The sequence below is a fragment of the Rhinolophus hipposideros genome (assembly GCF_964194185.1).
Source record: "Rhinolophus hipposideros genome assembly, chromosome: 21".
NCBI lineage: Eukaryota > Metazoa > Chordata > Mammalia > Chiroptera > Rhinolophidae > Rhinolophus > Rhinolophus hipposideros.
This window is the reverse complement of record NC_138067.1, coordinates 24,582,087-24,608,684: the sequence shown is the minus strand read 5'-3', so window position 1 is coordinate 24,608,684 and position 26,598 is coordinate 24,582,087. Positions and strand designations below refer to the sequence as shown.

General features: G+C 45.4%; 1 protein-coding gene across 1 annotated transcript in view; it reads right to left on the bottom strand.

Moving 5' to 3' along the window:
• The window catches only part of VAT1L (vesicle amine transport 1 like), a 142,809-nt gene extending 117,548 nt beyond the window's left edge, over positions 1-25,261 (bottom strand). Inside the window, exons 1-2 of the mRNA XM_081031343.1 lie at positions 24,923-25,261; positions 1,316-1,445 (exon numbers count right to left, since the gene is read on the bottom strand). Of these exons, the coding sequence (XP_080887469.1) occupies positions 1,316-1,445; positions 24,923-25,149 (357 nt within the window). The 5' untranslated portion in view covers positions 25,150-25,261. The remainder of the gene's footprint in view (positions 1-1,315; positions 1,446-24,922) is intronic.
• Positions 25,262-26,598: the final 1,337 nt, after the last annotated feature.

The following is a 26,598-nucleotide window of genomic DNA, read 5'->3' as shown; positions in this document are numbered from 1 at the left end:
AGAAAAAGCGTGTTTACTTCTCTCTCACCATTTTTCTGCTGTATTAGCTGGAAACCACTGACAAAAAGACTGATGGGTGGGATGAGATTTCCAGACATTCATCATAATGAATTTGGAGCAGATGGATATTTTTTTAGAGTACACTGAGGCTCAGAGGCACTGAGACTGAGCAGCAGGCTCAAGTTCAATTCCAAGGGCGTTTCGGCATTGCATTTTATAGGATTTTTCTTCCTGCATTTAGTTTTGCAACATTTGCAGGTTGGGAGCAAGGGCAAAGATCAGGATATTTTAAGAAGAGTGAAAAGGTTCTGGTGACTTGAATCCAGGCTCACCTTTCGGACCTCACAGAAAATTACTGCACCCTTATGAACCTCATCTCTAAGGAGAGAGTAACAATCTTTACCTCGCAGGGTTGTGGTAAGGCTAAAAAAAGATAATTTGCCCAAGTTTCCGGTTATAGCAGATTCTCAGGTGTTAGCGTCATTCACATCTCCCTGGGGAAGCACTTAGTTATAAGCGAGAGCTCTTGTACCTGATTTCTATTGGTTTTCCTGACTCCAAACTACAGTAGTTTTGTGCAATTGATTTGCCCACAGTTTTTCAGTTTTTATAGACCGGATTCTATTTTATTTGCATTGAAATGGTATGAAGGATCATATGTCCTCTCACCAACTGAAAATTTTTTTTCACTATGGAGAATTTTGAACATGTACAAAATTAGTCAGAATAATATAATAATCCTTTTTGTCCATTGCCCTACTCCCAAATCCATCAACCCATGACCAATTTGTCCCATTATCAGGTACTTTTACCCTTTGGCTTTAAAATTTTTATCCAAAAATGCCACTTTGCCAATGTCTGAAATAATGATTTAAAAATGATCGTTTAAACGTACAGTAAGTAGATATTTAAAGGAATCAAAATATGTAAACAGAGACTATTTCTCCTCAGCTTTTGTGTTTTATAATTGATTTTTGAGCCTGAAGTAATGGGAAAATTGGAGCCATGGGTGGGAAGAGGGAGTATACACACTTAGTTAATCCAAAACCAAGTACTCTTATTTAATAGCTATATAACATGAAAAAAGAGGATTATAAGATGTCCTTTGGCCACCAGACTGCTACCAGAAGCATCAAGATGGTACATGAGACACTTGGAGAGTCCTATCACTTATAAACATTGTTAACAAAACCAAACAATAAAACATCAATAACAATACGCGTCATAGATTATTTCAAGTGTTTTCGCATAAGTTTTATCTCAGTGGATTCCAGATAATTATTACTCTTTCCGTCAAAAGTCAGAAGAACATTACCTCGTATCCTTTCACACTGTCTCCCAGAGCTTCAACAATCCCAGAACATTCGAAACCTGGCACCAGGGGAGTCTTGGGAGGGTTGTCGATATTCCCTTGTCGCACCATTAAGTCAATGAAGTTTAAACCACTGTGAACAGCAAATGGGAAAAGAGAGATTCAAAATGAGATCCCAAAAAAAGTAATAGCCTGGCTTTTCTCCCCTTCTTTACCCCTCTCTCTCCCTCCCTTCATTCCTCTCTCCTTTCTTTTTCCTTTCTCGAAAAGTGTAGCGTTACCTAGGCCAATGTCATCAAGAAAGCAAAACTCAGTTATCTCTATAGACAAGTCATGCTTTCCTGACAGTTAAAATAGCAGTTGCAGATCTACACTGATTCCAAAGATAGCCCTTTTGTCCTCCCTCAGAGCCTGCTTACTCTTACTTTAGAAAACGCATATTGACGAGACCGGTCGTTAGCGATTCTAGCACTTAATCATAAGTAAAAATACACTAGGAAGAAGTTATAAGAAGACATGTGGAAAGCTAGACACAATGGCTACCAGCCAATCTATGAGAAAGAGGAAAAAAAAAAGACCTAATTGAAAAGGTTTCAAAGCAACTGTCACACCTCTCATCACACAGATTTACATCAGCACCGGGCCATAAACAGCAACCATAATGATGACTGTGAGCCATCAAGAGAGGACATTATGTCCAGCTGGATGAGAGTGACTCGAAGAAGAGAGATCAAAGGGACAGACCAAAGGATATGGGAATGCTGGAGGATTTGTTTTAAAACTTTTAGTTATCTCTGGATAAGAAGTTATTAGGTATTGTCTACTAACTTACTGCTTTTGAAATAAGAAAATTATTAAATATATCAAAGTCATTCCCTTAGAAATCCATATACTTAACTCTAATGGTGCTACCAATACTCCAAACTGTGTGTGTGTTTTTAAAGAGCTACAATTGGGAATTGCATTTAACACCCATTTACTAATCAAATGAGAGAACACATCCCCCTGAACATGTATTTTTTTCCCCGCCAGATGTGGTTCTAATGTACTTCCCGTTTTCATAAGCCACCAGCTATGAAAGACTCAGGTTATAGAAACCAAGCTCCTCCGTCTGGCCCAAGGCCCACTGACCACAGCTTCTTTGCCAAGCAGGACAAGTTGAAGTATTTCTTAAGCACAGCTTACCCATTGCTTCCACGGCCTCTCTGAAGTCAAGGAAGCATCTAACTCCGGAGACCTGGTCTCCACTCCTCAGTCTCATCCCCAGATAATTGACATTGGTGAGGAGGAGGATTTCCTTGAAAAGTGGGTCCAAGAATCACCTCCTTCTCAACGTTTTCTTGGCCACAAATTCGGCAAGTTTCACAGATGGTGCCATTGGAGTACCTCTAATGTGTGCCTTCTTGGAAGGCAGCTGTGTGCCTCCTACTTCTTTGCCTCCAGAGTACAAGGCACCGTAACATAGTAGGTACTCAAGTGCCCTCTGCTGATTGAAGGAATATTCATGAATATTTAGAACTATGGGCTGCCATTTTGTATACTAATTCCTTCTACAAAGCACTGAAGGGACTCTCAGAGTCACGGACACATTTCTGAAATGTATGTGTAGACTTTCAAAGATCCAGCTTTGAAAGTTAATAGTTAGTAGGGTCATGTGTTAACCAAAATGTCCTCCAATAACATGGCCAGTTTCTAAAGAGTTTGGGGAGACCCAGGCACAAATCTCAATGCCACCACCTCTACCTGTACCTGTGTAACCTGGATTAGTTACTTCACCTCTCTAAGTCTCAATTTCTTCCTCTGTGAAATAGATGTTATGATAGGACCTACCTCACAGGCTTGTGGGGAAAATTAATAGAGTTAAGCAGTTAAATGTGGTGCTGCATACATAGTATGTACTCCATAAACATTAGCCTTTAAATTTTCAACTTCTGTAAAGAAGGCAGAGTGTGTGATACATTTTAGGAAGACTCCCATTAAACAAAAGTGAAAAATAGTTTCAGAGCTGAAATGAGAAAACTTCAGCTTCACTTCTGTGAAACAGCCCATTTTCTAACACAACCAAATAAATAAAGCATCACTGTATAACAATGAAAGGAATTTCTGTGTCCCAAATCAAACACTCCATCTCATTTCACACATATTTTAGCTCACTATATTTTTTTTTTGTATGAAAACCTATGATTTCCCAAGACCCTGACGGAGAACTGCCAGAAGAAATTACTTGACAGTTCTGTAAACGTGCCAGAACCCTGGAGAAGGCTTCATCCTAGACGCTCGTTACGCTACTCAGGCTGCCTTCGTTCAGTCTCCATGCAGCATGAAATGGGCACCTTGATGATAAACTGAGAGCCAGCTACCCAAGTCCAGTGAGCAGAGCTACGACTGACTTTATAAAAGTCTGTAGCATCCCATTTCCTCAGAGAGGCATGCGGGTCATGGAGAGTACCACACACCTTCAGGAAAGAAATGTGAAACAGATATATCCTGGGGGACCGAGATGGGTCAGTGTTGTTTATGTCAACGCAGAGGGGAGGTGAACAATTGTTCATGCAGTACCTTTATGTGTTGTGCCAGACCTGTTTTATGGGGCCTGCCCACACACCTCCTCCTGATATGGATGTAGCTGGCATTTACTGAGCGTTCAATCTGTGGCAGAAATGGTGCTAAGTGCTTCCCTTTTGTTATTTAAAACTCATCTACACTCCTATGACATATAACTATCATATCTATTTCTCAGATGAGGAAACTGAGACTTTGCAAGGTTAAGTAACTTGCTGAAGGTCACATCTTTAGAAACTGTCCAGTCAAGATTCAAATTGAAGCAAATTCTAGAATCCAAGCCATCACACACAACCTGTACTACTACTTTATGAGAACTTGACCACCATCCTTGCTGAAGAGGCACACCCAAGGTTCCATGTTTATGACTTCTTATCTCTTTGACAGCCGATTATACCAGTGGTGGACCCAACTGGGGAGGAGTGGCCATTCATAATCTACGTACGAACCCATTTCTTAGCAGGAAATAAATGAGTGGCTCCAAGAGCTCGATGTTTTCTCAAAAACTATGAATTGAGAAACATGCCGCCAGTGAACAACTTAGTCCTATCAGAAAGGATGTCACAAAAGAGAACTGAGCTTGAGGGACTCTGGTTGACCTGTGCCTTGGGAGAGCATACGTGAAAAAGCCAGTGGGTAGGGGAGTTGCAAGAAAAAGCACGAACAGCAGTAGAGCCAACCCTACAGCCTACACCACAATGAGACTTGACAAACTTCACTGCTGAGTTATAGAGAGTGGGAGGGTCTAGTCTCTACACTCGCTGTGCCTCCTGGTCTGTGATTTCCAAGAGTTTTTGTATTACTTCACACATCTGTATAATAAGACTTCTTAGTTTGGATTCTATGCGTGGTCTCAGTCTCATAAAACCAAAAGATACACGCTAAAACAAACGCCATCATAACTCTAAATCACCCACTCCACTGACATGTCTGACCTCATTGTATTTTTTTTCCAGAGAAAAACAACAACAAAAATACAGTAACATTGTTTAAAGATAATCAGGTACTTGCCCAAAACCACACAGACAGTGACTAGTGAAACCATGGACTTAATCTTGAGTCTACCACCTTTCTTTTCTCCCACAACGAGAAAATAACAGGGGCATATCAAGCGACGCATCTTCACGATGATAGTTTCTGGTATTCTCCAAGATGATTTGACTTTTACCTGGAAGTTTTTGGGGGATGGTAAATGACTGTGTCTGATGACTCAGACTGACAGAGCGGGTGATATTAAGATTTCTCTCTTAGCTAATTTCTAAATATTTGAGATCATTGAAAAAAAGGTCGTGTGAGAAACTGCCTGACATAACGTTCTGCTAGGTATCTCTATATATCTCAAAGACTGGTATAATTTTACTAAATAAGATTTTTATTTTCTCTTCCTCCCACACTAAATTATTAGGCAAAAGCTAGGCTTCCAGGGTGATAGCCTCCTGAAGGAATAGAGGCAGAGGTTTGAGAAAGGGACCCTGAAAAACTCAAATCACAGGATGAGGGATGTGATAGATGATACAGGGAAATTGGGGGACTGTTTCCTTAAATAATAGTATTCTTCCATTTGCATAGCATAGTGCAGTTTACAGTGGGCTTTCATACACGTCTCATGAAACCTTGTAACAATCCCAGAAAGACAAGAAGTGCAGATATTCTTATTCTCATTAAACAGATGTGAACACTGAGACTCAGATGAGAAAACTGACTTGTCGAAAACAACACGATGAGTACCTGGCAGAACTGAGAACTTGAATTAAGGTCTTCAGACTCCTTCTTATCGTGCATACCATGACACCATGAAATGTCAAACGCAAGCAAATCAAATGTTACTAAAACCAATAGTTTCAAGACGCAGGGACAAGAAGACTAAGAGGAAGTGGTGAAAGGAAACAGACAGGGTGCATGGGTCACAGTTCCGACGCTGCCTTCCGTGAGCTTCTGGGCGATGGCCGAGTCCCTGCAGCCCTCCCAGCTCTCGTACTCTGGTCACCTGATGCTCCTTTATCCTGTGGGCTCTGCTTAAAATACCGTCAAAATCAAAGCTTAGGTAGAAAGGGAGAGATGCTTGGGGGTCTTGGTAAAAGATACCGACTTGGGATACTGTGGGGACAGAGCCAGGAGTGCAGTTTCCAGGCTCTCGGCCTCACGTGTAAAGGTGCTGGCTCAGGTGGTAAATGGCCATCAACTGTGACTGGATGGCCATCAGCTGTGGCTAGTTGGCCGTCAGCTGTAACCAGTGAGCCATTGGCCACTAATATAACTGCCGTGGCTACGCTAGCAGCTAATGGGGGCTAGCAAGAAGATGGTGGCTGAGCCTGCAAGCAGAGCAGTGAGGGTTGTGGACAGTGTGGCTCCAGCCTCCAGTGAGACCATAGTGGTGTGACTCCCCTACCTATGGCTCCGTGGGTGTTCCTCTTTGGCCTCGCCATGTCCTGCGTTCTTATGTGGGGAGCGGGACCAGAGACCCCGCCGGACACCCTGCATGACAGATACTTATCTTCTCTCTAAAAGCTGAAGTAAGGCAAGCTAGCCTGCGCCTCTAGCCTTTATTTTCTGTTATCCGTTAAGTGATGGACGTGAACCCTGTAGAGTCTCACGAGCGAGGCTTAGCTGCCTTCATGTGGTGTCCTACTAGTGTTCTCGTAGAGTCTGCTAGCATCTACCTGAGTCAGCATCTCCCATTATGATGATGCTACATGTTAAGTACAATGTGTGGACCATTTTAAGCTCCATTGTGTGCAAGAGGAAGATGAGGCCTAGAGAAGGGAAAGTATGTTGTGCAGGTCGGTACCCGACTGGGATATGAGCCTTTCTCATACGACTTCCAAGCTTGAATGTTTGACTGCTAGGCTGTCCTTCTGTTATCTGTAAACCATGGTAGTCTGCTGTGTATTCTCCCCAAAGTTGTGGTTTGGGATCTGTTCATTTCTTGTAGATAGGCTCATAGTATTAGAGAAGACACAAAAGATTTCTTAAAGGATACCACTAAGTGGATGACAGAAGCAGCCTAGCTATAGTTTGTTATTCCCAATTTAAGATAAAATTGACCCAAAGAAGGAATTAAGCAAAGAAGAGGCAAGTAGATATGGAAAGGGTCCCTTGCCTTTTTTGTTCCAGGTGAAAGGAGGGCAGGGGTTGTTTACATAAAAGGATTTTCGATCTCTTGCCATCTTGTTCCTTCCTCAAGTTGTCAGTATCTTCAACACTGACCATGGGAATCCAAACATTGTCAGAGAACAATATAAGGAAAATCTCCCTCTTCCAGCAGCCTACTTCTTTATAGACACAGAGCTCCATCATATATTTGATCTCCTACTCAGTAGAAATCCCAAGTCTTGCCCCATCACTGGTCCAATGAAGAGACAGATGACAAAAGAAATAACCTTCAGAAACCCATGGCTTTACTTATTGAAGGGATATTGTTGAGCATATCATTTGTTACAATATGTATTTGCTTCTTCATGAAGACAGAGGAGTTTTCTTCGAATCTTAGCACAACGTTTGTTGTATGGATCTCACAGGCCCAGTACAGTACAGAACTGATTATATGTCTTTCTTTGCAATGGCTATTAGGAAGTTCTGAGCCAAATTGGTAGCACCCTGCTCTCAAAACTGCAGGACTTTAGTCATTCATTTTCTATGTTATTCTAGCACAACTTCCTCTTAATTTTCTGAATGCTTTGGACTTTCCATTTTTAAAAATCTTAAACTCTGTTACAGTGGTGCTCAAATTTTATTGTGTATCAGAATTCTGAGGAGGGAGGTTAATACACAGATTGCTGAGCCCTGAGATCCCTGAGTTCCTGACTCAGTGGGTCTAGGGTGAGGTCTAAAAATGTATGTTTCTAACAAGTTTCCTGGAGGTGCTGCTACTGGTGGCCGGGGCACCACTTGGAGAATCACTGCCGAATCACTTCTTTTTCAGCTATTGCAAGTTCATGAAACAAGTCAAGGTAAAAAAATTAATAGGTGATTATTAAACAGATAAGAAAATGAGAAGTTCTCTTATCCTCTAGGGCATTTGAATTTGTTGATCGTAGTCCAAAGGATGGTATTTGCCCTTGTTAAATGGGGTCATATCTGTGGTCTTATTAGATTAAGTTCATCATTCAATTTGCCTGGCTCTTTCTCGGATCCTAATTCTTTCATCCAAAAACTTGGCTCTTCCTCCTGGATTTGTATTCTCTGAGAACGTAATTATCAGGCCATTGACTTCTGCGTCCCACTTGCTGATAAAAATCTCAGCTAGGCTGTCACGTTCCCAGTCACTGAGGGTGTTTATGAAGACCGTGCAAGATGCCGTGGAGGGAATTTAGAACACAGGGCTCGCGGACGTGTTTTCAGTTGTTTTGAATCATGAGCTCTTAGGAGTCTATGAAATATCTCTGAGACACTTTGAATTCATGTGTAACAAGTACTCTGTAAAGACCACGAAGCCTCACTGTTTATGGGCAATGGCAGTTCATTCCCGTCCCCCATAGAAGTAATTGCTGATCACAGGAGGGTACAGCCTAACTGAGTCTCTAGTACAATTTCCTAGAGGCATGTCAGGATCATCATGGTGTTTGTTTTATTCTTCTTGTTTCTGTAAATGCGCACACCTAGGCCTCAGCTCTGAGAGTCTCTTCAGCCCAGGCACACACTCTCACGTGCCATTAGGATTGAGAAAAACGTCTCTAGTGGCCCATTGTCAGCTCTGCCCATGAAGGAGAATGTCCAAGAAGAGGTGGACCAGAGAAGGGTCCTCACATAGGACTTTGTGCTGGTATGAGGGGCCCACAGGAAGCTAGCAGATATTTAGAAACCCCCATTCCAATTCCTCTGATGATGGGATATGGGGAGAAAATATTGTGGCTACTAATTGTAGTAGATAACATTTAGGGAATGCTTACTATGTGTCGGGCATCATGCTTGGTGCTTTATAGGCATGATAGCACTTAATTTTTATAACAATGCTAAGAGACAAATGGTATTTCCCATAAGTACAGAGAACAAAATCGAGGCACACTGACATTCACAAAACCAAGGTGTGAAAGAAAGTGATGTGACTCCAGAGACTTTGCCCTTGACTACTGTACTTTGCTCTCCTTTTGAGAGACCATCACTCCATTTTCCCAGTTACAAGGAGGGGACTTCTCAACTCATCAGTCACACTGAACATTTGCTACTGTGTTTCCCCGAAAATAAGACCTAGCCAGACAATCGGCTCTAATGCGTCTTCTGGAGCAAAAATTAATATAAGACCCGGTCTTATTTCACTACAATATAAGACAGGGTATAATATAATATAACATAACATAACAGCATAATATAACATAGTATAATGTAATATAACACCAGGTCTCATATTAATTTTTTCTCCAAAAGACGCATTAGAGCTGATTATCCAGCTAGGTCTTATTTTCAAGGAAACGGTATATACTGAACATACGTAGGTACTGGATATCCAAAGTTAGCAGGGGCTCCAAATTCCCGTGGGGCAACAGAACCATCAAAGCTGATTACAAAGCTGCGATGAGTGGTTTTATAGATGTGTGGGCTGAGTGCTCACAACCACCAAGTGTGCTACACAGGGAAACCCTGAAGTCTAAAACAAAGGTTTCCCCCAAAGAATTGTCCCGGTGGTCCTCTGCAGTCCCCAAGGCTGAATTTAATTCTTAGCTTTAGCTTCCTGCCGGGCTCCTCCTCAAGTGGGTGGCTCGACCTCCTTGAACTTCAATTCTCTCATCTTAAAAATGGGACAGTGACACACTTACCCTATGGGGTGTTGGTGTGGATTGCATGTGACACTGCATGCAAAACAGAGTGCCTCACACACAGTAAGTGCTCAATAAGCATGAGCCGTTATCATTGCCGTCCCCACCACCACTCTGTCGCCATCATTATCACGCAATGAAGGTGCCAGAGCCAGGGAGCAGACTCTGAGATTTGCATGCAGACAGTCTGTTAGGGAGGGCTCCAGGGAACAACACCCATCTGGGTGTGAGGGAAGCTGGAATGAGTAGAAGGGAGAAGTCGAAAACTGATGTAGTAGAAAAATGGACTCAATTTATCCACGGGAAGTCCCGGAGCCAGGATGGTCCCTCAAGTCATCATGAATCAAGGCAAGAGGACAGGGCCTTTTTACCCTTGCATCAGCTAGTCATCAGATGAGAACTGCCTTTGTGGGTGTGTGGGGGGTGCAACCTTGGGCAAGGAGGTGTCCTTCAGCTGAGGGCAGTTTCTCAGGAGGGAATCAGCCATGAGCCCTCAACAGCCATCACTCCCAGTACCTGGGGCAATGAGTGCTTCGGTCTGGAAAGGGTGTCTGGGTGACACCCAGCATCCACTACAAGAGGGGTGGTATGAGCTCCCTTTCAGGGTTTCATTCCCTTGTGGTCACAGAGCAGTTGTCACTGATGGTGAATATTTATGGAGCTCCTTTGCACAGTGGTCCCTGAGGAGGAAAGCTCTAGGGTATCTTATAATGAATACTGGGAAGGCAGAAAGGACACGGAGATCTTTAAGTTGGGACCTGAAAGAATGAGAGGAAAGGGAAATGGAGGAATTGAAGAGATCAAAGAATCAAGGAACGGATGGAGATGGAGAAACAAGAGAAGGGTAAAGGCAGATGAACTGTCAAAATGCATGCAGGAGTAGATCTAAAATGTTACCACAAAAAAAAGAAACGGTAATTATGTGATAAGATAGAGCTCGGAGCTGACACTATGGTGGTAATCAATTGGCAATATATGAATGTATCAAATTAACACGCTGTACACTTTAAACTTACAAGATGTTCTATGTCAATTGTATCTCAATAACGACTGGGGAGGGGGGAAGTGGGGAAGAAGAGCCTTTTACAGGGTTTTATCAACAATTTTCAGTTATTAAAAACACACATGCAGGATTGGTAATCGCTGGGACAAATCCATGGGCAGTAGTAGCTCAGGCTTTGTAGGTGTTTGTGGGAAGCTGGAGATCATGGAATGCTGGAGGAGACCTGCACTGAATCAGGAGAACACTGTCAAATTGAACATCCATGACAAGCGTCCACGGAGGCCTCTGCCAGCTCTAATAAGAGCAAGAGGGCCTAATGCGAAGCTTTGCTCTGAGCAAAAGCAGCCCTGGAACGTGTGCCCTTCTTTATTCTTCTCAAGTCTCGCTGCTGCTCTATGCATCAAAACATTTAACTCCAAATCAAAGCAGGGGCAAAGAAGCAGATGTTTGATCCATTCCCTTATTTCCCCAGGACTGAAGTCTTCGTTTTTTGGTGTGTTCACCTCAGCTGATAACTTGAAAATGCCTAGAACAATGTAGGCATTGCTGTCAGAAAAACTTGCTCCCAATTCTTTTTTTTTTGGGGGAGGGGGCGGGGGAAGGGTTCTTTAAGCACCCTTTTGTTATCTCAAGACTGTGAGAATAGAGTGATAACAAATCTGCTGTGAAAGGACAAACACTTATTGTCTAAAACAAGGACGACTCTCCAATGGCGTTGTTTGAGAACAGCCGGAAGTGTCCTGGGTGGACCTCAGGATAGAGCTCACCTGTGCTCCCCGCAGAGATAGAAAAGAGTGTATCATAGGTGCTTAGACTGTCTTCTACCCATTGCTGGTCTATGGCTCCTGACTCTGCGCCCCTCGGTATATGGTTCTACGTGAAGCTGTGACACATCCTCTGCAACCACGGTTTTACACAAACAGACTACTGTGGCCATGTGAGACATCACGTCCGATGTGGTTTGTAACCAACCACCTCACCTATGACATAAGTAGTGCTTGCTGTAGCCCCACCCGGATCCCTTTCTCCCTAAAACCCGGACTGATGACCAGGGCAAGACAGCTTGGGCGATCATTGTCCAAGTCTGTTCTATTCCCTCTAAGAGAGGAGATATAGTCCGATCATATGTCCAAATTCGTATTCAAAACACACTTCAGGAGTATTTCAACACGGGAACAACATGGCCAGGGAGATACATTGAGAATCTAAATATCAAGAGCTGCTTCTCAAGAGAAACAGAAAATCACGGTGCAAATGGGTCCGACGCAGATTCTCCCTGATGCTAAGACTAACCCCTTGATTTTGGGACCTGGAGTTAGTTATTCTTAGCCTCTCCTGGGTACACAGCAGGTATTTATTCCTAAGAAGTTTCCAGAAAAGGTGAAACTCAGTATGTTCCATGTTAGATGTTGACCAAGTCATTGACTTCAAACAGGGGCCTGGTAGTGATTGCTTATGTAAAATATTCAATCTAATTCAGTTTAAATCCAGCAGGCCCTCCATGGTTTGGCACTTGGCTCAGTACTAATGTTATAACAGTGACAATGACATCTCTGCTTCCCAGCGGTTCAGAGATAAACAAATAAACGACTACACAGCATGACAGTTCGCCCACAGGAAGTAGTACAAAGGTCAAGGGTAGCACAGAGAGGGCCACTGTCACCCGCTTTGCTGGAATCATGGAAGCGTCCACAGGAAAGTATCACTTAGTAATGGGTATGCCCTCTGCTCCCGTTCTCTCAACCTCCAGCCTCCTCCCACCTGTCCACAGAGCGGGAAAGGCAATAAGCATCTCAGCGCAAAGTGATTCCTGTTTGACTTCTCACTGGAGACCCAGAGGGACGGGGTCCCCATAGAAAAACCGTCCATTTTTGCTATCACATGACAGTGATCTCCCGTGACATTGCTGCTGATAAAAGACAGTGTTTGGTAAAAGAGCTGTTTCAGTAGGAAAAAATGGAGTGAAGACTGAGCAGCATTGCCCACTAGAACATTCCGCAGGAAAGGAACAGTTCTGCACCCACACTCCAAGGTGGTGGCCACCTGCCATCCATGGCTACAGAACACATGAAATGTGGCTACTGTGACGGAGGGACTGCACTTTTCTTTTCAGTTCATTAATATTTCAATTTAATCCGTCTACGAAGGAGCCTGTGGTGGCATCACTCCCTACTGTCTTCCCCGTACACTGTGAGCAGCTCCAAGGCAGAGGGTTGGTCTGAAAAGCCATCTTTCAGTGTTCGCTGCTCAAAGTGTAAGTAGGAAAATACCTAGGAGTGGCTCAAGCTCTTTCCTTCTTTCTTCTTGCTCAAGGAAAGGATCTCTTATCAGGCAAGCAGCCTTGTGTGTACCTAGGGTAATGGGAAGGGGAAGAACTAAGATCAAAGCCCTGCTTGATGGACGTGCTGTGCAGAGCCAAGATTTACTCCCGGAAGATAAAAGAACAGATGTGAAAGGTGAGCAAAGATAGGTGCAAAAGACAAGAGATAGCAAGGGCAGGGGTAGAGAGTCCAGGAGACTTTGCAGAGCACAGGAGGAAAGTTCGGAAGGAACTGGAGGCACTGGGCGATGTGGATGGGAAGGGAATGTTCTTGAAACGTTTTTCTCTGTAGCGTGAATGGATCCAGCTTTTGGTGTTTTCTGAAGGACCGAACAGAATTTGACAGTGCTTTTCAGTTATGTTGGAAGTTGGGCTTCTACGCAAGAGCTTCAGGCCCCACTTCATCAATGACACAAAAGGAAGAAAGAAAAAAAAAAAGAATAGGAAAAGGAAAGTGTTCAGAGTGCAAAAGAAAGAAGCCGAGTCTCCCAGAAACACTGCTGGCTGAGGATGAAATGTTGCAGCTCCCAAGGGGTAAGAGGGTGAAAATTGCCTTTTATCTTTATTTCCCATGAGGCACTGACCATCTCCTTAGTGGTCTGAAGGCAGATAAACCTGAAAGCACTGTTTCGGGATACATCGCTAGCTGGGTTCCACATCCCTGGTTCTGGTCTGGCTGCAGAATGGTGAGCCAGAGTTATTATAAGGGCCCCAATCAGAACAATTTTAGCAAGCATCGCCAGGAGGATAAAGAGTATCCAATCACAGTATCAGTCAGATCAATCAGAAGAACAGTAGGTTTAATAGCACCTCATTAGTTGATTGAACTAGACATAGCATAGATAAATGAAAAGCAATTCTTTCAGATCTCAGACAAGGGACCTTTTCTTGTCTTGTCTTTTTTTTTTTTTTTTTTTTGAGAAAGTGTGTGACTTGATGGATTCTCTACAGAAGCAAGTATGTCTGAGTAGAATGCAGTTTGAAAGGCTCAGAGTTCACCGTGGAATGCAGACTATCTCAGGCAGCGGGCCCGCTCCATTATGTATCTATTTGCATAAGGAGCAGATAAGCCTTCTGGGTTAAGGGAAGACAACAAGCATCCTAAGCGAAATGTGAGTTGGAGACTATAAGCCTGGGTGAAGAAGGCTGCGACAATACAAGAGGAAAGCTTGCTTCTGAATACGGTGTTTGCCACAACTCAGACTACCCTTCTGCTCCAGGAGCTTACGTCGAGGAGTGAAGCTGTAGGCCCTGGAGAGAGACAAACCCTGGCTCCCATCACAGCTCTCTTTGCCTTAGTAGTTGTGTGGTCTTTAGCAAGTTCCCTCACCTCTTTGATCCTGTTTTTTCATGGGTAAAATGTTTGCTGTCATAGAAATTCTCCTAAAACACTTAACCCAGTACGTGTGGCACACAGAAAGTACTCGATAAAGGTCATTATGATAATGATGATGATAAACAATGCCAAGAATGTCATTATTATTAACTGCCAACAGCAGGAACATTAAGTACAGGTGGCATGCGCTGCTTTGGAACCTGTATTGGGTATAAAGGGGGGCACAGCTCAGAGGGGAGGCTCCTGTGGAGTGCAGAGGAAATGGGAACCCCATTCCTGGCTTCAGTGTTATGGTAGGAGGAGCAGAAGAGGGCAATAAGAGCGGGGCAGAGTCAATGCAGGAACCAGGAGTACTGTTTCTCAGTGCCCGTGCCACAGCCCATAGGAAACCCTGGCAGCTACTGAGACTTATTGAAGGGTGGGATTTGGGGTCCCTGATACCTACAAAGAAAGGTAGGGACAGAGTCCTGGATATACTGTTTGTTTTAATATAGTGTTGTTTTCTTTTTCCCAGTAATTTGAAATATTTATTTTACCCTTTTATTGAGATACAATCGACGTTGTATTAGTTTAAAGTGTACAACACAATGATTTGATGTATGCATATATTGCAAAATGAGCAATAAGTTTAGTTTAGTTCAATACTGTTTTAACATCTGGGCTGGTGGGGCCTGGGTCCCCAGGTATACAAGCATTGCAGGAATGCTGGAGGAAGTGTTTGTGGAAAAACAATCATCAGAAGCAGCACAGTGGCTTCTCTCCAAGAGCCCTGGCCTCCAGCACTGGGTAGAGCTGATGTCAATCAGAAGATTACAGAGCATCCTGAGAAGTCAGAGACCCATATTTTCCAGCCTAGAGCAAGTAGTTATTAGAGATGAACTTCTAGTCTCAAGAGGACAGATTGTGTGAAGGACAGGTAAACCTCCCTGATAACATGGCTCCTTTGGTATTCTTTCAAGTTCTCCTGAAAACCTGCATGTCGGAGAGATTTAGGCTTTTGTCAGAGAGAGCTGAGATGACAGAGGGGAACTTGAAGTCACAGTGGCTTGGAATGACCACTGTGTTAACAAAGCCACATTTACAAGTGAAACGGCAACTTCTGCAGAAGCGTACACCTAACATTTGGGGGTCAGTAATATAGTCACTCATCCTCCAACATTTTATTGAGTGCCTACTGTTAACCAAGACCAGACTTGGCGTTCATCAGTTAAATGATAATAGAGAAAGTTTCTGAAATTTCCAGAATTATCAAAGAGATTTAAAAGGTGATGGGTCTCGGGCTGTCCCAGTGGCTCAGGTAGTTAGAGCTCCATTTTCCTAACTCTGAAGGCTGCTGGTTCGATTCCCACATGAGCCAGTGGGCTCTCAACCACAAGGTTGCTGGTTCAACTCCTCGAGTCCCGCAAGGGATTGGTGGGCTTCACCCCCTGCAACTAAGATTGAACACAGCACCTTGAGCTGAGCTGCCGCTGAGCTCCCAGATGGCTCAGTTGGTTGGAGTGCATCCTCTCAACCACAAGGTTGCGGGTTCGACTCCGGCAAGGGATGGTGGGCTGCGCCCCCTGCAACGAGAACCGGCAACTGGACCTGGAACTGAGCTGCACCCTCCACAACTAACATTGAAAGGACAACAACTTGACTTGGAAAAAAGGCCTGGAAGTACACACTGTTCCCCAAGAAAGTCCTGTTCCCCTTCCCCAATAAAATCTTAAAAAAAAAAAAAAAAAAAAACCTGATCAGTTAGATATGGAAAAAGCAAATAGAAATCCTAGGGGAAAATAATGATCTTTAAAAATAAAAAAAAGGTGATGGGTCTCGAAGTTGAAAATATTACATATTTAATATGATTGGATAACTTTGTGCTGAGAAATGTAAGGTCCCAGGATAGGGAATGGAGCTGCCTTCTCTAGTCCCTTCTCTGATTCTTCACTTTTCTGGGTGAAGAAGAGAATCTCTTACCCTACTATTTTGATCAGTCCAGTATGTTTCTTAATGCTGTCTTCTGGTCACTACCCTCCATTCCTTTTGGAGTATCTACCCTACAGCAACACACACACACACACACACACACACACACACACACACACACACACGCATTTCTGATGAGGCTATCAATCATGATGCCCCATTCTCCTAGGTCAGGATAGGAGGGCATGAGATAGAGACGTGGCCAATCACAAAACCTCATTCCCTTGGATCGAGAGAGAGAGAGAGAGAGAGAGAGAGAGAGAGAGAGAGAGAGAGAGAGAGAGAGACTGAGAGAGACTGAGAGAGAAAGAGATCTGGGGGCTGGAAGAATGTGATTCACAAAGGGCCAGATTCCTTCCTTGATAAATGAAAATTAGGAGAATAAAGTTCTCTTTGCACCGGGGCCTGCTAAACTTGCACCAGGCAGCTGTAGCAAAAGGACACCATCTTCCTTAGTCTCAAGAAGGAAGCTAATTTCAGTAGGGGCGCCTGAAGCTAACTCGTGAGAAAAGATAAAAGAGGGAAGGGAAAGGGAAAAGAAAAGGGAAAGGGAAAAGGAAAGGGAAAGGGAAAGGGAAAGGGAAAGGGAGGGCCTAGAAATCCAGGGACAAATTTGTCATGATGGTTAGCATGGCCAAAATAAAGAAAAGAGAAATCAGGGCAGAAGTCATCAGTCTTCCTTTTGAAGATTTCTAAGCTTGGCCCAGTTTCCAGCACACAGTAGGAACACAGTGCTTTTGGTTTTGTTTCCTCTCTTGTTTTTGGAATTCATCTGGATCTTGTTTATGCCATGGCATGGTGGCACACCCCATCTGCTCTATTTTTGATGTCAAGGTCTTATACCCTTTGGGGGAGACACATAGAGTCTGAGTAGGGACTCCATTTAGAAAACTTCATGAAGTATGGAGGGTCTTTCTAATGTCCTATTTCTTCACATCTTGTCCCCACAATTAATATATGTTAAACATACGCTGTGTGGCGAGGACTTCATTCATTCAACAAATATTAAATGTGCCAACCTCACTGCTAGATGCTTCCGATGCATTATCTTTTATTCTCACACACACACACAACTTGCCCCATAGATATTATTATTATGCCCATATTGCAGAGGAACAAACTGCAGTTTCGAAAGACTAAATCCTTTTCCTAAGGTGATAGAGGCTGCTAAAATGATGGGATCCAGGATTCGAACCTAGGTCTATTTCACCACCAACATTAACTATTTTATAACCAAATAGCATACTGCCTCCCATCCAATTTGGGGGTACAGTCAGTGCCGGTCCGAGAAGGAATCATGATCATTCCTCTCACAGAAGGGAATGAGCCTGCGCTGCGCTCTGGGGACTGCATCCGCTGAGAGAAGTCAGGAGTAAGAGGACCCAGTGCTTTACTTGCCAAGGGAGGTCTGGTTGGGAAAGCCCTGGAGGGCAAATTTGTAGCTCTAGAACAATGCAAGGGATGAGGCGTGGCTGAGGGGTCAAAGGTCACTAACAGAAGGACAGTGAGAACAGCAGCTCACCGCATTCTTGCATGGAGATAACATCACAGTCAGAGATGAAACAGCCCCTGTCAATGGAATATCTAGTTGGTCTCCCGGGCCTTCAGACATTACATTGACTCATTTTAATACCACGGCTCCGACCGATTTTCTGTGTGAGATCACACACAGAGGAATCAAACTAATTTGAGATTACACGCCTGCTGCCCTTTCCCATGAAGAGTCTCTTCTTGCTTCTAATTGAACTTTTCCTTTTATGACAAATGCCAAGATGCCAAAAAAAGATCCCTATTAAGAATGAGAAGTGCCAGGAACTTGGAGTCATAGGGTGCTATTTCCCCATGCCTGGGTGAGCTTGGAGGTCAGTGTTGAATGTCGGTGGTATGCCAGAAGGTCATGGATTTTGGTTCCTTTGAATGAGCGTGAACCAAACTCCAGAGGCTGGACTGAATATCTAGGCACACTGGGTCGCCAGAGAAATCTCTGCTCGCACTCATGGGCGATACGCAGAGGGCTTGCATGAGGGTAGCAGGAGATCAGTTTAAATCCATTCACAACCCTGGGAATAAGATTCAAAAGCCTACGTAGCTGGTGGGAGAACAAGAAACACAACAATGGCATCAAGTCCCAAGTCTGTCTTTTATAAGCTGAGAGACTTAGGGAGGAAACTAACCTCTCCTGAGCACCCACTGAGGGCAAGGAGCAGTCTGGACTTTCAAGTGTCTGAGCTCGTCTTTGTAACAATACCAGAAGTGGGTATTATTACCAGGTGGTGATGTGTGCAAGTAGAAAGGGTTGTTTGCTTAACAGCACACAGCCATGGTGAAGGACCTTAGGGGCTGCACTCAGGTCTGTTGTAGCTTCTCACTAGTGCCACTTCATCTCTGTGTCCCACTGTCCTCTCTTAGAAAGTAAGGGTGATCAATAACCTTATGGAGTGTGAGCGTCAGGTGCAAACGGGATGAGGATATTAGGCTTTGTGGCTGCGAGGGTGCTGCGAGTGGAGGGTAGGCTGAGCCCGATGGCCAGCCACCATTACCCCTGCCCATCATGAGCATGCCCGTGGCTTCTGGCCAGTGGCTGCTGTTGATGAGAACCTGCTACCTGCCAAATCTTCTGTAAGGTGTCCTATACCTCCTTTTCCTATGAAACACTGGAATCACTGACTCTGGGCTTCCTTTCTTCTGCAAATTGCAGGGAGACAAGAAATCCATTCCACGGCTGGTTTAAGAGCAGGCATTGTCACCATCCCCAGCCCTCACCAGGGAGGACATGGTTAATGGAAAAAATGTAAATATCGATGAATAAGAAAGACCCCGGAGGTAGCACCTCCACCTTGTCATCACCAAATGGGGCTCAGTGTGACTCAGCACAGTGTCACCCTTTTCTGTCAACTCCTCATATCTCCATCCAAGACAGAGTGATTCAGAACACTTTATTCCAGTCTCTGTGCCAGAGTGGTTCCTGGCTTGGGCATTAAACACCCTCCAAGCAATTTCTCAATTTTAAAAACATCTGTGTCACTTAACCTCATGCACGCTATTTGTTTACTTGATAAAAACAGGGGAGATGATATTGATCATATTTCTTTGGATTGACCGTATCGATGGCAGTTTAATGCAGTGTTATTTTGGGACATCCTGCACTCAAGTTGCCAGTGTAGCAATCGCCCAACTGAGGCAAAGCAGGCAGAGGAAGGACTCAGATGCATTGAGTGGCTCCAAGGAGTGGTGATTGTCTTTAATTACACGTAGCACGGGTGTTCTGGGTCAACAGTCATGGCAATTTGATCCTAGGTGGATCCCCAAAGCGTCCCATACCTCAGAAATGGAGGGAAAGTGGAAGTGGTGCAGAAACACAATGGCAATTTGGGGTGGAGGGCAAGATGGCACTGTGCAATTCTGTCTTATTAGTTACACTTCAAGTCAGCCAAAGGCATGCATGGTTCTCTCTCTGTATTCCTGATTCCAGTCTTTGTGTCTGTCTGCCTGTCTGTGTCTCGGTCTCCCACTGTCTCTTCTCTTCTCTTCTCTTCTCTCTCTCTCTCTCTCTCTCTCTCTCTCTCTCTCTCTCTCTCTTTCCTAAATGTAAGAGCTCAGGAATAAGGCAGAACTTGGATTTTTACAACGCTCTCCCATGCTTCTGATCTTAGCATGCCTCTGAAGGTCAGTTTCCCCATCTTTAAAATGGAGATGGTAATGCTGATCTTGTTGACTTGCTATTAGGATAAAGTAAAGCAAAGTATATATCAGGCAATTTAGTTTCTGGCTCATAACAAGTGTTCAATAGATGTTAGTTCCCTTCCCACTCTCCAGTACACTTTATTCTCATGATTTATAGGATCCCATCAATCTGTTGGCTTTCCTCTACTATGGCCTGCCCTTCGCCCATTTTCAGATCAGCCAGTGGAGCCATGACTGGCTGGAACCATTTTTCATCCGATTGGTCTCATTCCAGCAGTTTCATGCAGCCTCTCACTGTAAATCCGTCTGGGAGAATAAATGTCCCCAATCCATTAGTGCCTTTCTACCACAAGCCAATCTGAGCCACAAACTAGACAAGGCTTGTTAATGGCCACCTAAATACATTCCTGCAGCCCGACCTGGAAACCCTCAGCCTCATATCCTACCAGTTCCTGCCCAAGAGAAGCTCCCCTGTGACAAGATGGCTGACAGCAAAGGCACAGATCTGATCCTTATCAGTTCGGTGGGGGACCATGCACCTGGTTTAGTAGTTTGCTCCTGCTGTCCCAGAGTAATTATTTCAAAAGAACCCTTTCAAAAGGGTTCCAGCTTGAATGCTATAGAGAGTATCTATGGAAACCAAAAATACTAGTTTAAATAATAAGAGCTATCATTCATTGACAACTTGCTAAGTGCCAGGCATCATCAAAAAGGTCTCTATGTACTATATCTCACTTAAACTCCATTACACTAGAAAGGGAGGTGCTATTATTAGTTCCATTTTATAGACCAGTAAATTGAAGTTTAGAGGAGTAAGCAACATGTTCAAGGTCAGCCTGTGTAGAGAGTAGCTGTTTGTGCCTCACTCCATTCATTTGACTCCCATCCCCCAACTGCTGGGAGGACTGACCTATGCTGGCTCAGACCAGTCCTCTTCTCCACTTCCCTACTTCAGTCAAACAGAAGCCACCTCTGCTTGAAAGACTCCATGCCCCTACTCAGGAAGTAGCCCACAGCCCATAACTAACTGATGAAGAGGGTTGAGGGGAAGCGTCTTCCCCCATTACTTCAAGGCCAGATTGACTCTGTAGTGTGATTCATGCTCCAGAACTCCTGGGGGGATCCAGCTGAAACCAAATCCTTACTTGGCTTCTTCCCCTGCCCTCTCCCACTTCCCTTGCTCTCATTCTTCCAAAAGCACCCTCAATCAATCATTTAAAACAGCATCCATGTCTCAGGCTCTACTTCCAGGGACATCCAGTTTTGTGGCAGAGTTGGGACTCATCTAGGAAGGTCTTAATCGTTAAGCAGATATGACATGATATGATTGTCTAATTATTAGGTTGGTGCAAAAGTGATTGCGGTTTTTGCAATTATTTTTAACCTTTTAAACCGCACTTTTGCACCAATCTTATATATATATGATTAAAATGATGGCCTCCCAGTTATCAATCTGCCAAGAAGTATGTCATATAGCCATAGATATGACAACAAAGATAACAGTCACAACAATAGCTACTACTTATTTAGTGATGTCAGTGGGCCAGTCTCTTTCTTGCATCTGATCCTCTCAGCACCATGAGTTTCATCGTATTATCCCCATTTTGCAGTTGAGGCATGGAAAGCCTGAAGAAGGTAAGAGATATGTCCACTGATGTTACACAGATAGAAAGTGGTGGGAGGAGTGGCTGGTTGGCTCACTTGGTTAGAGCATGGTGCTGGTAGCACCAAGGTTGCCAGTTCAATCCCCATATGGGCCACTGTGAACTGGGCCCTCCTTAAAAAAGAAAAAAGGAAGGGAGGGAGGGAGGGAGGGAGGGAGAGATAGAGAGAGAGAGAGAGAGAGAGAGAGAGAGAGAGAAAAGAGGTGGTGCTTGGGTCTTCCACCCAGGTCCGTCTTTCTCCAAAGGCCACATGCTGCTTCTGGTTGGCCACTTAAATCACTTGCTGTGTAAATTGTTTGTTCAATGAATGGTTGATGAAATGGGTTCCGCATCAAAGCTGATGTTCTTGTAACAACTTAGATGGAAGACTCTGCTATCCTTCCCACCTTGTACTCCCTGAGGTGGTTCTTTTTAAGCTGCATTTGACCATGATGTCTCCACTTTAGGGGGAAAACCATATTACTCTGGGAACAGCCAGAGTGTTCCCTTAAGCCAGACATAAAATGATCAAAGGAGCCATATTCATTCAAGAAAGAAAGGAAAGCAAGCTTACATGCCAGAGGTATAGAGAGGTAAATCACATGTGTCTTCTACCTTTTCCATGGAGGGAGACAAAATAGAATAAAAGGAAAACAACAGAGCCTGAAGGAGAAACAGACCAGGATTCAGATCCTAACTACTATCTGTGTGATATTTTTGGCAAATACCTCAACCTCTCCAAGCTTCAATTTGCTCCACCATAATACCTCTCTCATTGGACCATAAATAAGAGGGTGTGAATGAGATAAAATATGTATTTCCCTGCCTCTTCTCTTCCATTTCCATAAAATTCATAAAGTAACCAACTGGGACCTTCATCCAAGGCTTGAATAATGCTAATTCAGATGGACTATGCTTTATTCCCAAGCAAAAATCATATCCTATTTGATAATAAAAGGTTTCCATTAAAAATTGAGAGCGCATAAAAGGGAGACCTTCATCCACGAGGCCATCAACTGATTCATAAAAATACAGAATGAATCATCCTGTCTCTCAAAGCTACACTTAACAATCAATGGGCATCTCTGGGTAGCCAATCCCTGCCTAGGAGAGGAGGAAGGGCCCAGCGGGCGATCTTCACAAACCTATTCCACCTCCCCCTTGCAAAACCGATTAACTCTGCTTCCAGCTTGGCGAAATGAAAATAAATCTGGGCCCTTTGCAACATTGCATTCCAAATGGCCCCCCACCCCACCCCAGGTCTGGTTGGCTTTCTGACCAAGGTGGGGGGTATCTGCAGTGATTCCATAGTGTGTGCGTGTGTGTGTGTGTGTGTGTGTGTGTGTGTACATGCGCATACAGCTCCAATTAAGAACAGGCTTATGTGTCTGGCTTTGAAAATCAATCTTCTGGCCTTCATCTTGACATTTATTATTTCAAAATGCTTCAGTTCCAATCAGTATTTATGCACTTAGCATAAGGCTAGAGAACTCAGACCTACTTACACTGCAGATGATGCTCTTTGCTTTAAAAAAAAAATAGCTTCAACTCTCTGAATTTTCACTCTCTGAATATATACTCTGATAGAGTCCTAGATCCCAGTTCTGAATTTCAGTGGCAGGTCATAAACTCGTGTGTGTGTGTGTGTGTGTGTATACATGTGTATACACACAAAAAAAGTATATATTTTTTAATTGGTGGTTAAGGAAGGCAAATTATCAATACATGGTTTTGATTTTACTAGGCAGCATTCTTCCAACAGTAAATGGAAAAAAATAATGATGCAACAACCCCCTCCAAGCATCTTTCCTCAGTTCATGCATTCAGCGATAACTTATTTAGGATGTACTGTGCTGGGCATTGGGGATTTAGCCGTGAAAAGGGCAGACGCGTAAGCTCTGCCTTCTGGGATCCAGCAGCTTGGTTCAGCAAGGGTTAACAAAGTAGAACTGTATAGGAGCCCCCGTTTGCAAAAACCTCTTCCCTTACCCTGAATTCCCCCAAGAAAGGCTCAAGAGTCACGTTTAGAGTCAAGCATGACGAGCTACATGTATGGAGAGTGAGCCAGAGACCCAGACAAACCAGAAACCGGCTTCTACTTCTTTCACCAGCTGCCTTCCAGTCCGGGAAATGACACCTGCGCATGAGGAGAGGCAATCTCCTTGGCATTTTTCTTTGAGATGCTAAGGTGGGAACGTGTAAGGTGGCTGCTGCTTGAGGGAGCAGTGTCTGTTGATGGCGGTACTAACATACCAAGCTCCTCTTGGGAGCCTCTCAGGCCACTGCAAAGAGAACTCAAGAGTGTTGGGTCCAGTGAACCCTCAGGGGTGAGCCTGCCCTTCCCAGAACTTCAGGGATAGGATCCGTATAGTGACAGCACTCAGGGAGACAGAAACACATCAGGGGGAAATCACAGTTCCCTTTGCGTCTGAAGAAGTTCCCCCAGGAGGAGAGGGTAACAGGACACTCAGATTGATGAGCTCCTTCTCAGATGGGAGCAATTCCGGAGATTGATCAGTTTGATTTTTCCCCCTCCCTTCCCCCCGCTCCACCCCCAAGAAACACAGAAGATACTACTAGTGGGGAAGAGGGAGGGTTCGGCTGCAGCCTTGGTACCTAACCTCCTGCTTTCCAGTGCCTTTGCCCAGACCAGGCCACACGGAGGGCAGCGCGCGGAGCAAGGGGAAGGACGCATTTCCCCAGCCCTGCACCCTTTCCCCAGGCCCATCCCAACCTCGCACGGAGGTTAAACAGATCGGTTATCAAATGCTGGCCATGCCACTGAGTGGCAGCAGAGTGATCTTGGGCAAGTCGCTCAGCTGTCTTTGAGCCCTGGTTTCCTCACCTGGTACGGGGGATACTGACGGTACCTAACTCACTGCGTCCCAGAAAGTATGAAATCAGATCGCACACACGAAACTCTAACAAACAATGGCTGGTACTCAGTCAGCCGAGGGTTATTTTTTAACCGTGTTATCATCGACTCCCTTATCCTGGCAGCCGAGCTGTCCTGCCCGGCAGACTGCTCCCGCAGCGCAGTCTTGCAGCCCCCGAGTGCTAGGCGCCACTATGCACCGCTCCCCTCTCCTCCCGAGAGGGCAGTCTCCTCAGCTCACCCCTAGATCCGGCCTGGGGGGTGCGAGGGGGGGAGGAAGGCCAGCGCTCAGCATCCTCCCCACCATCAGCAGGGGTGGGCAGCGGGGAGGCTCTAAACCCTGGGTCAGGGCGACGAGGGGGGCACCCCGGCGGCTGCAGCCCGGGCCGCGTCCCCTCCGAGGCTCCGCCACCCCCTCCCCCGGAGCGCGAAGAGGGAGAAAGCAAGAAAGGCGTGGATACTGGACCAGGCTTTGACGCGGATCTTGAGCTCGCGGTCCTGTGGCTCGGGCATGGCCTTCCTGGTGACCCGCAGTTTGTTGAGCCCCCCGAAGCCCGCCAGCACCACGGCGCGCATCTCCTGGGCGTCCCCGAGTCGCTGCGAGCCGCCGCCGCCCTCCGCGGGCTCCTTGCCTGCCTCCTTCGCGATCATCTGCTCCGTCTCTTCCGCCTTCTCCACACCTTCCTTGGCCATGGTGCGCGGGGCGCGTGGCGCGGGGCGCGCGGGCTGCGGCGGCGGGGCGGTGCCGGGAGCGCGGGTCCCCTCTCCCGCGGGTCCCTCCTGTTGAATGTGGGATGCTCGGCTGTGCAATGGCTGCAGCCGCGGCGAGCGGCTCCGCGGGCCACAGCCTCTACCGTAATCCTCACAAGAGCCGCGCGCCTGCCCGCGCCCCTCTTCTCTGCCCCTTGCCCAGCGAAACCTCGGCGCCACGTCCTGCACCAGTGTCAGGGCAGGCTCTTGACCGCCGCCCCGGAGCCCAGATTTGCCCAAGAGTTGCGAGTAAAACAGCGCAGAGAGGCCGCTGTGTCCTCCGTGGTGGGCGTCGTACTTGGTTATATATGGCGCAGGCTCGACGCCTTGAAATGGACAGAGATGAACGTCTGGGCCTTGAGGATACCTCCCCGAGACAAGGTTGCCACCTCTTCCACCTTCTGCGTCTGCGGGACCAGACGGGATAGCCGGGAAATTAGTAATAGACTGTTCCCCAAACTGCTGGTGGTCCTGGCTAGAAAGGCGGAGAGGTTCGGGAAGCGGGAAGCTAGAGACCCCACCTACCGCCCTAAAGAGTCCAAACCCCGAGTCTTTGCTCTGGACTTCCAGTGTTAGCGCGGATGCGCTTTTCCCGGCATCACCAGGAGCGTCTTATGATGGCTAATTCACCACGAGCCCCATTTCGGGCCATTGTAAAGGCTCCAGAAAAGAATGCTGTACCCAAAATAGTCCTATGCACTTCCTTCCCAACAGTCTCTCTCTCTCTGTCTCTCTGTCTCTCTCTGTCTCTCTGTCTCTGTCTCTGTCTCTCTCTCTCTGTCTCTGTCTCTGTCTCTCTCTCTCTCTCTCTGTCTCTCTCTCTCTCTCTCTCTCTCTCTCTCTCTCTCTCTCTCTCTCTCTCTCTCTCTCACACACACACACACACACACACACACACACACACACACACCCCAGTAACTGGCTTTTTGCTTTATTCTTTGTTATTGAGCCCTTTGAAAAGGAGCTCTTAGAAAAACTTGGATTTTCTAGAAAAAAGGATTGGGGTGGGGAGTGGGGGTGAGTTGCGCCAGTTTAAAAAAGACATAGTTGAGGAATGATAGGTATATATTCTCACTGCTGTGCAGCCACTACCAGCTTCGGGGTCTTGGGCAACTCATTCAACCTTTCTGAGCCTCAACTCCCTGATCCATAATGTGGGTACATTCATTTTATTTGTTTGCATTGTGCTAAGTGCTGTGGTAGGTATGCCTTTCAGTGACACGTAGTCCTTACGTTTGAGGGGCTCATTTTACCAGCATGAGGCAGGGATGACACAGCCAACAAGACATAGTGAATGGTGTAAGTGCCTCTTCTCCCCCCATCCTCCCTGTGCCTCTCTGCATGAAACACCTTGATCTTCTATTCCTCAAAGAATATTGTGTTCCCACCTAC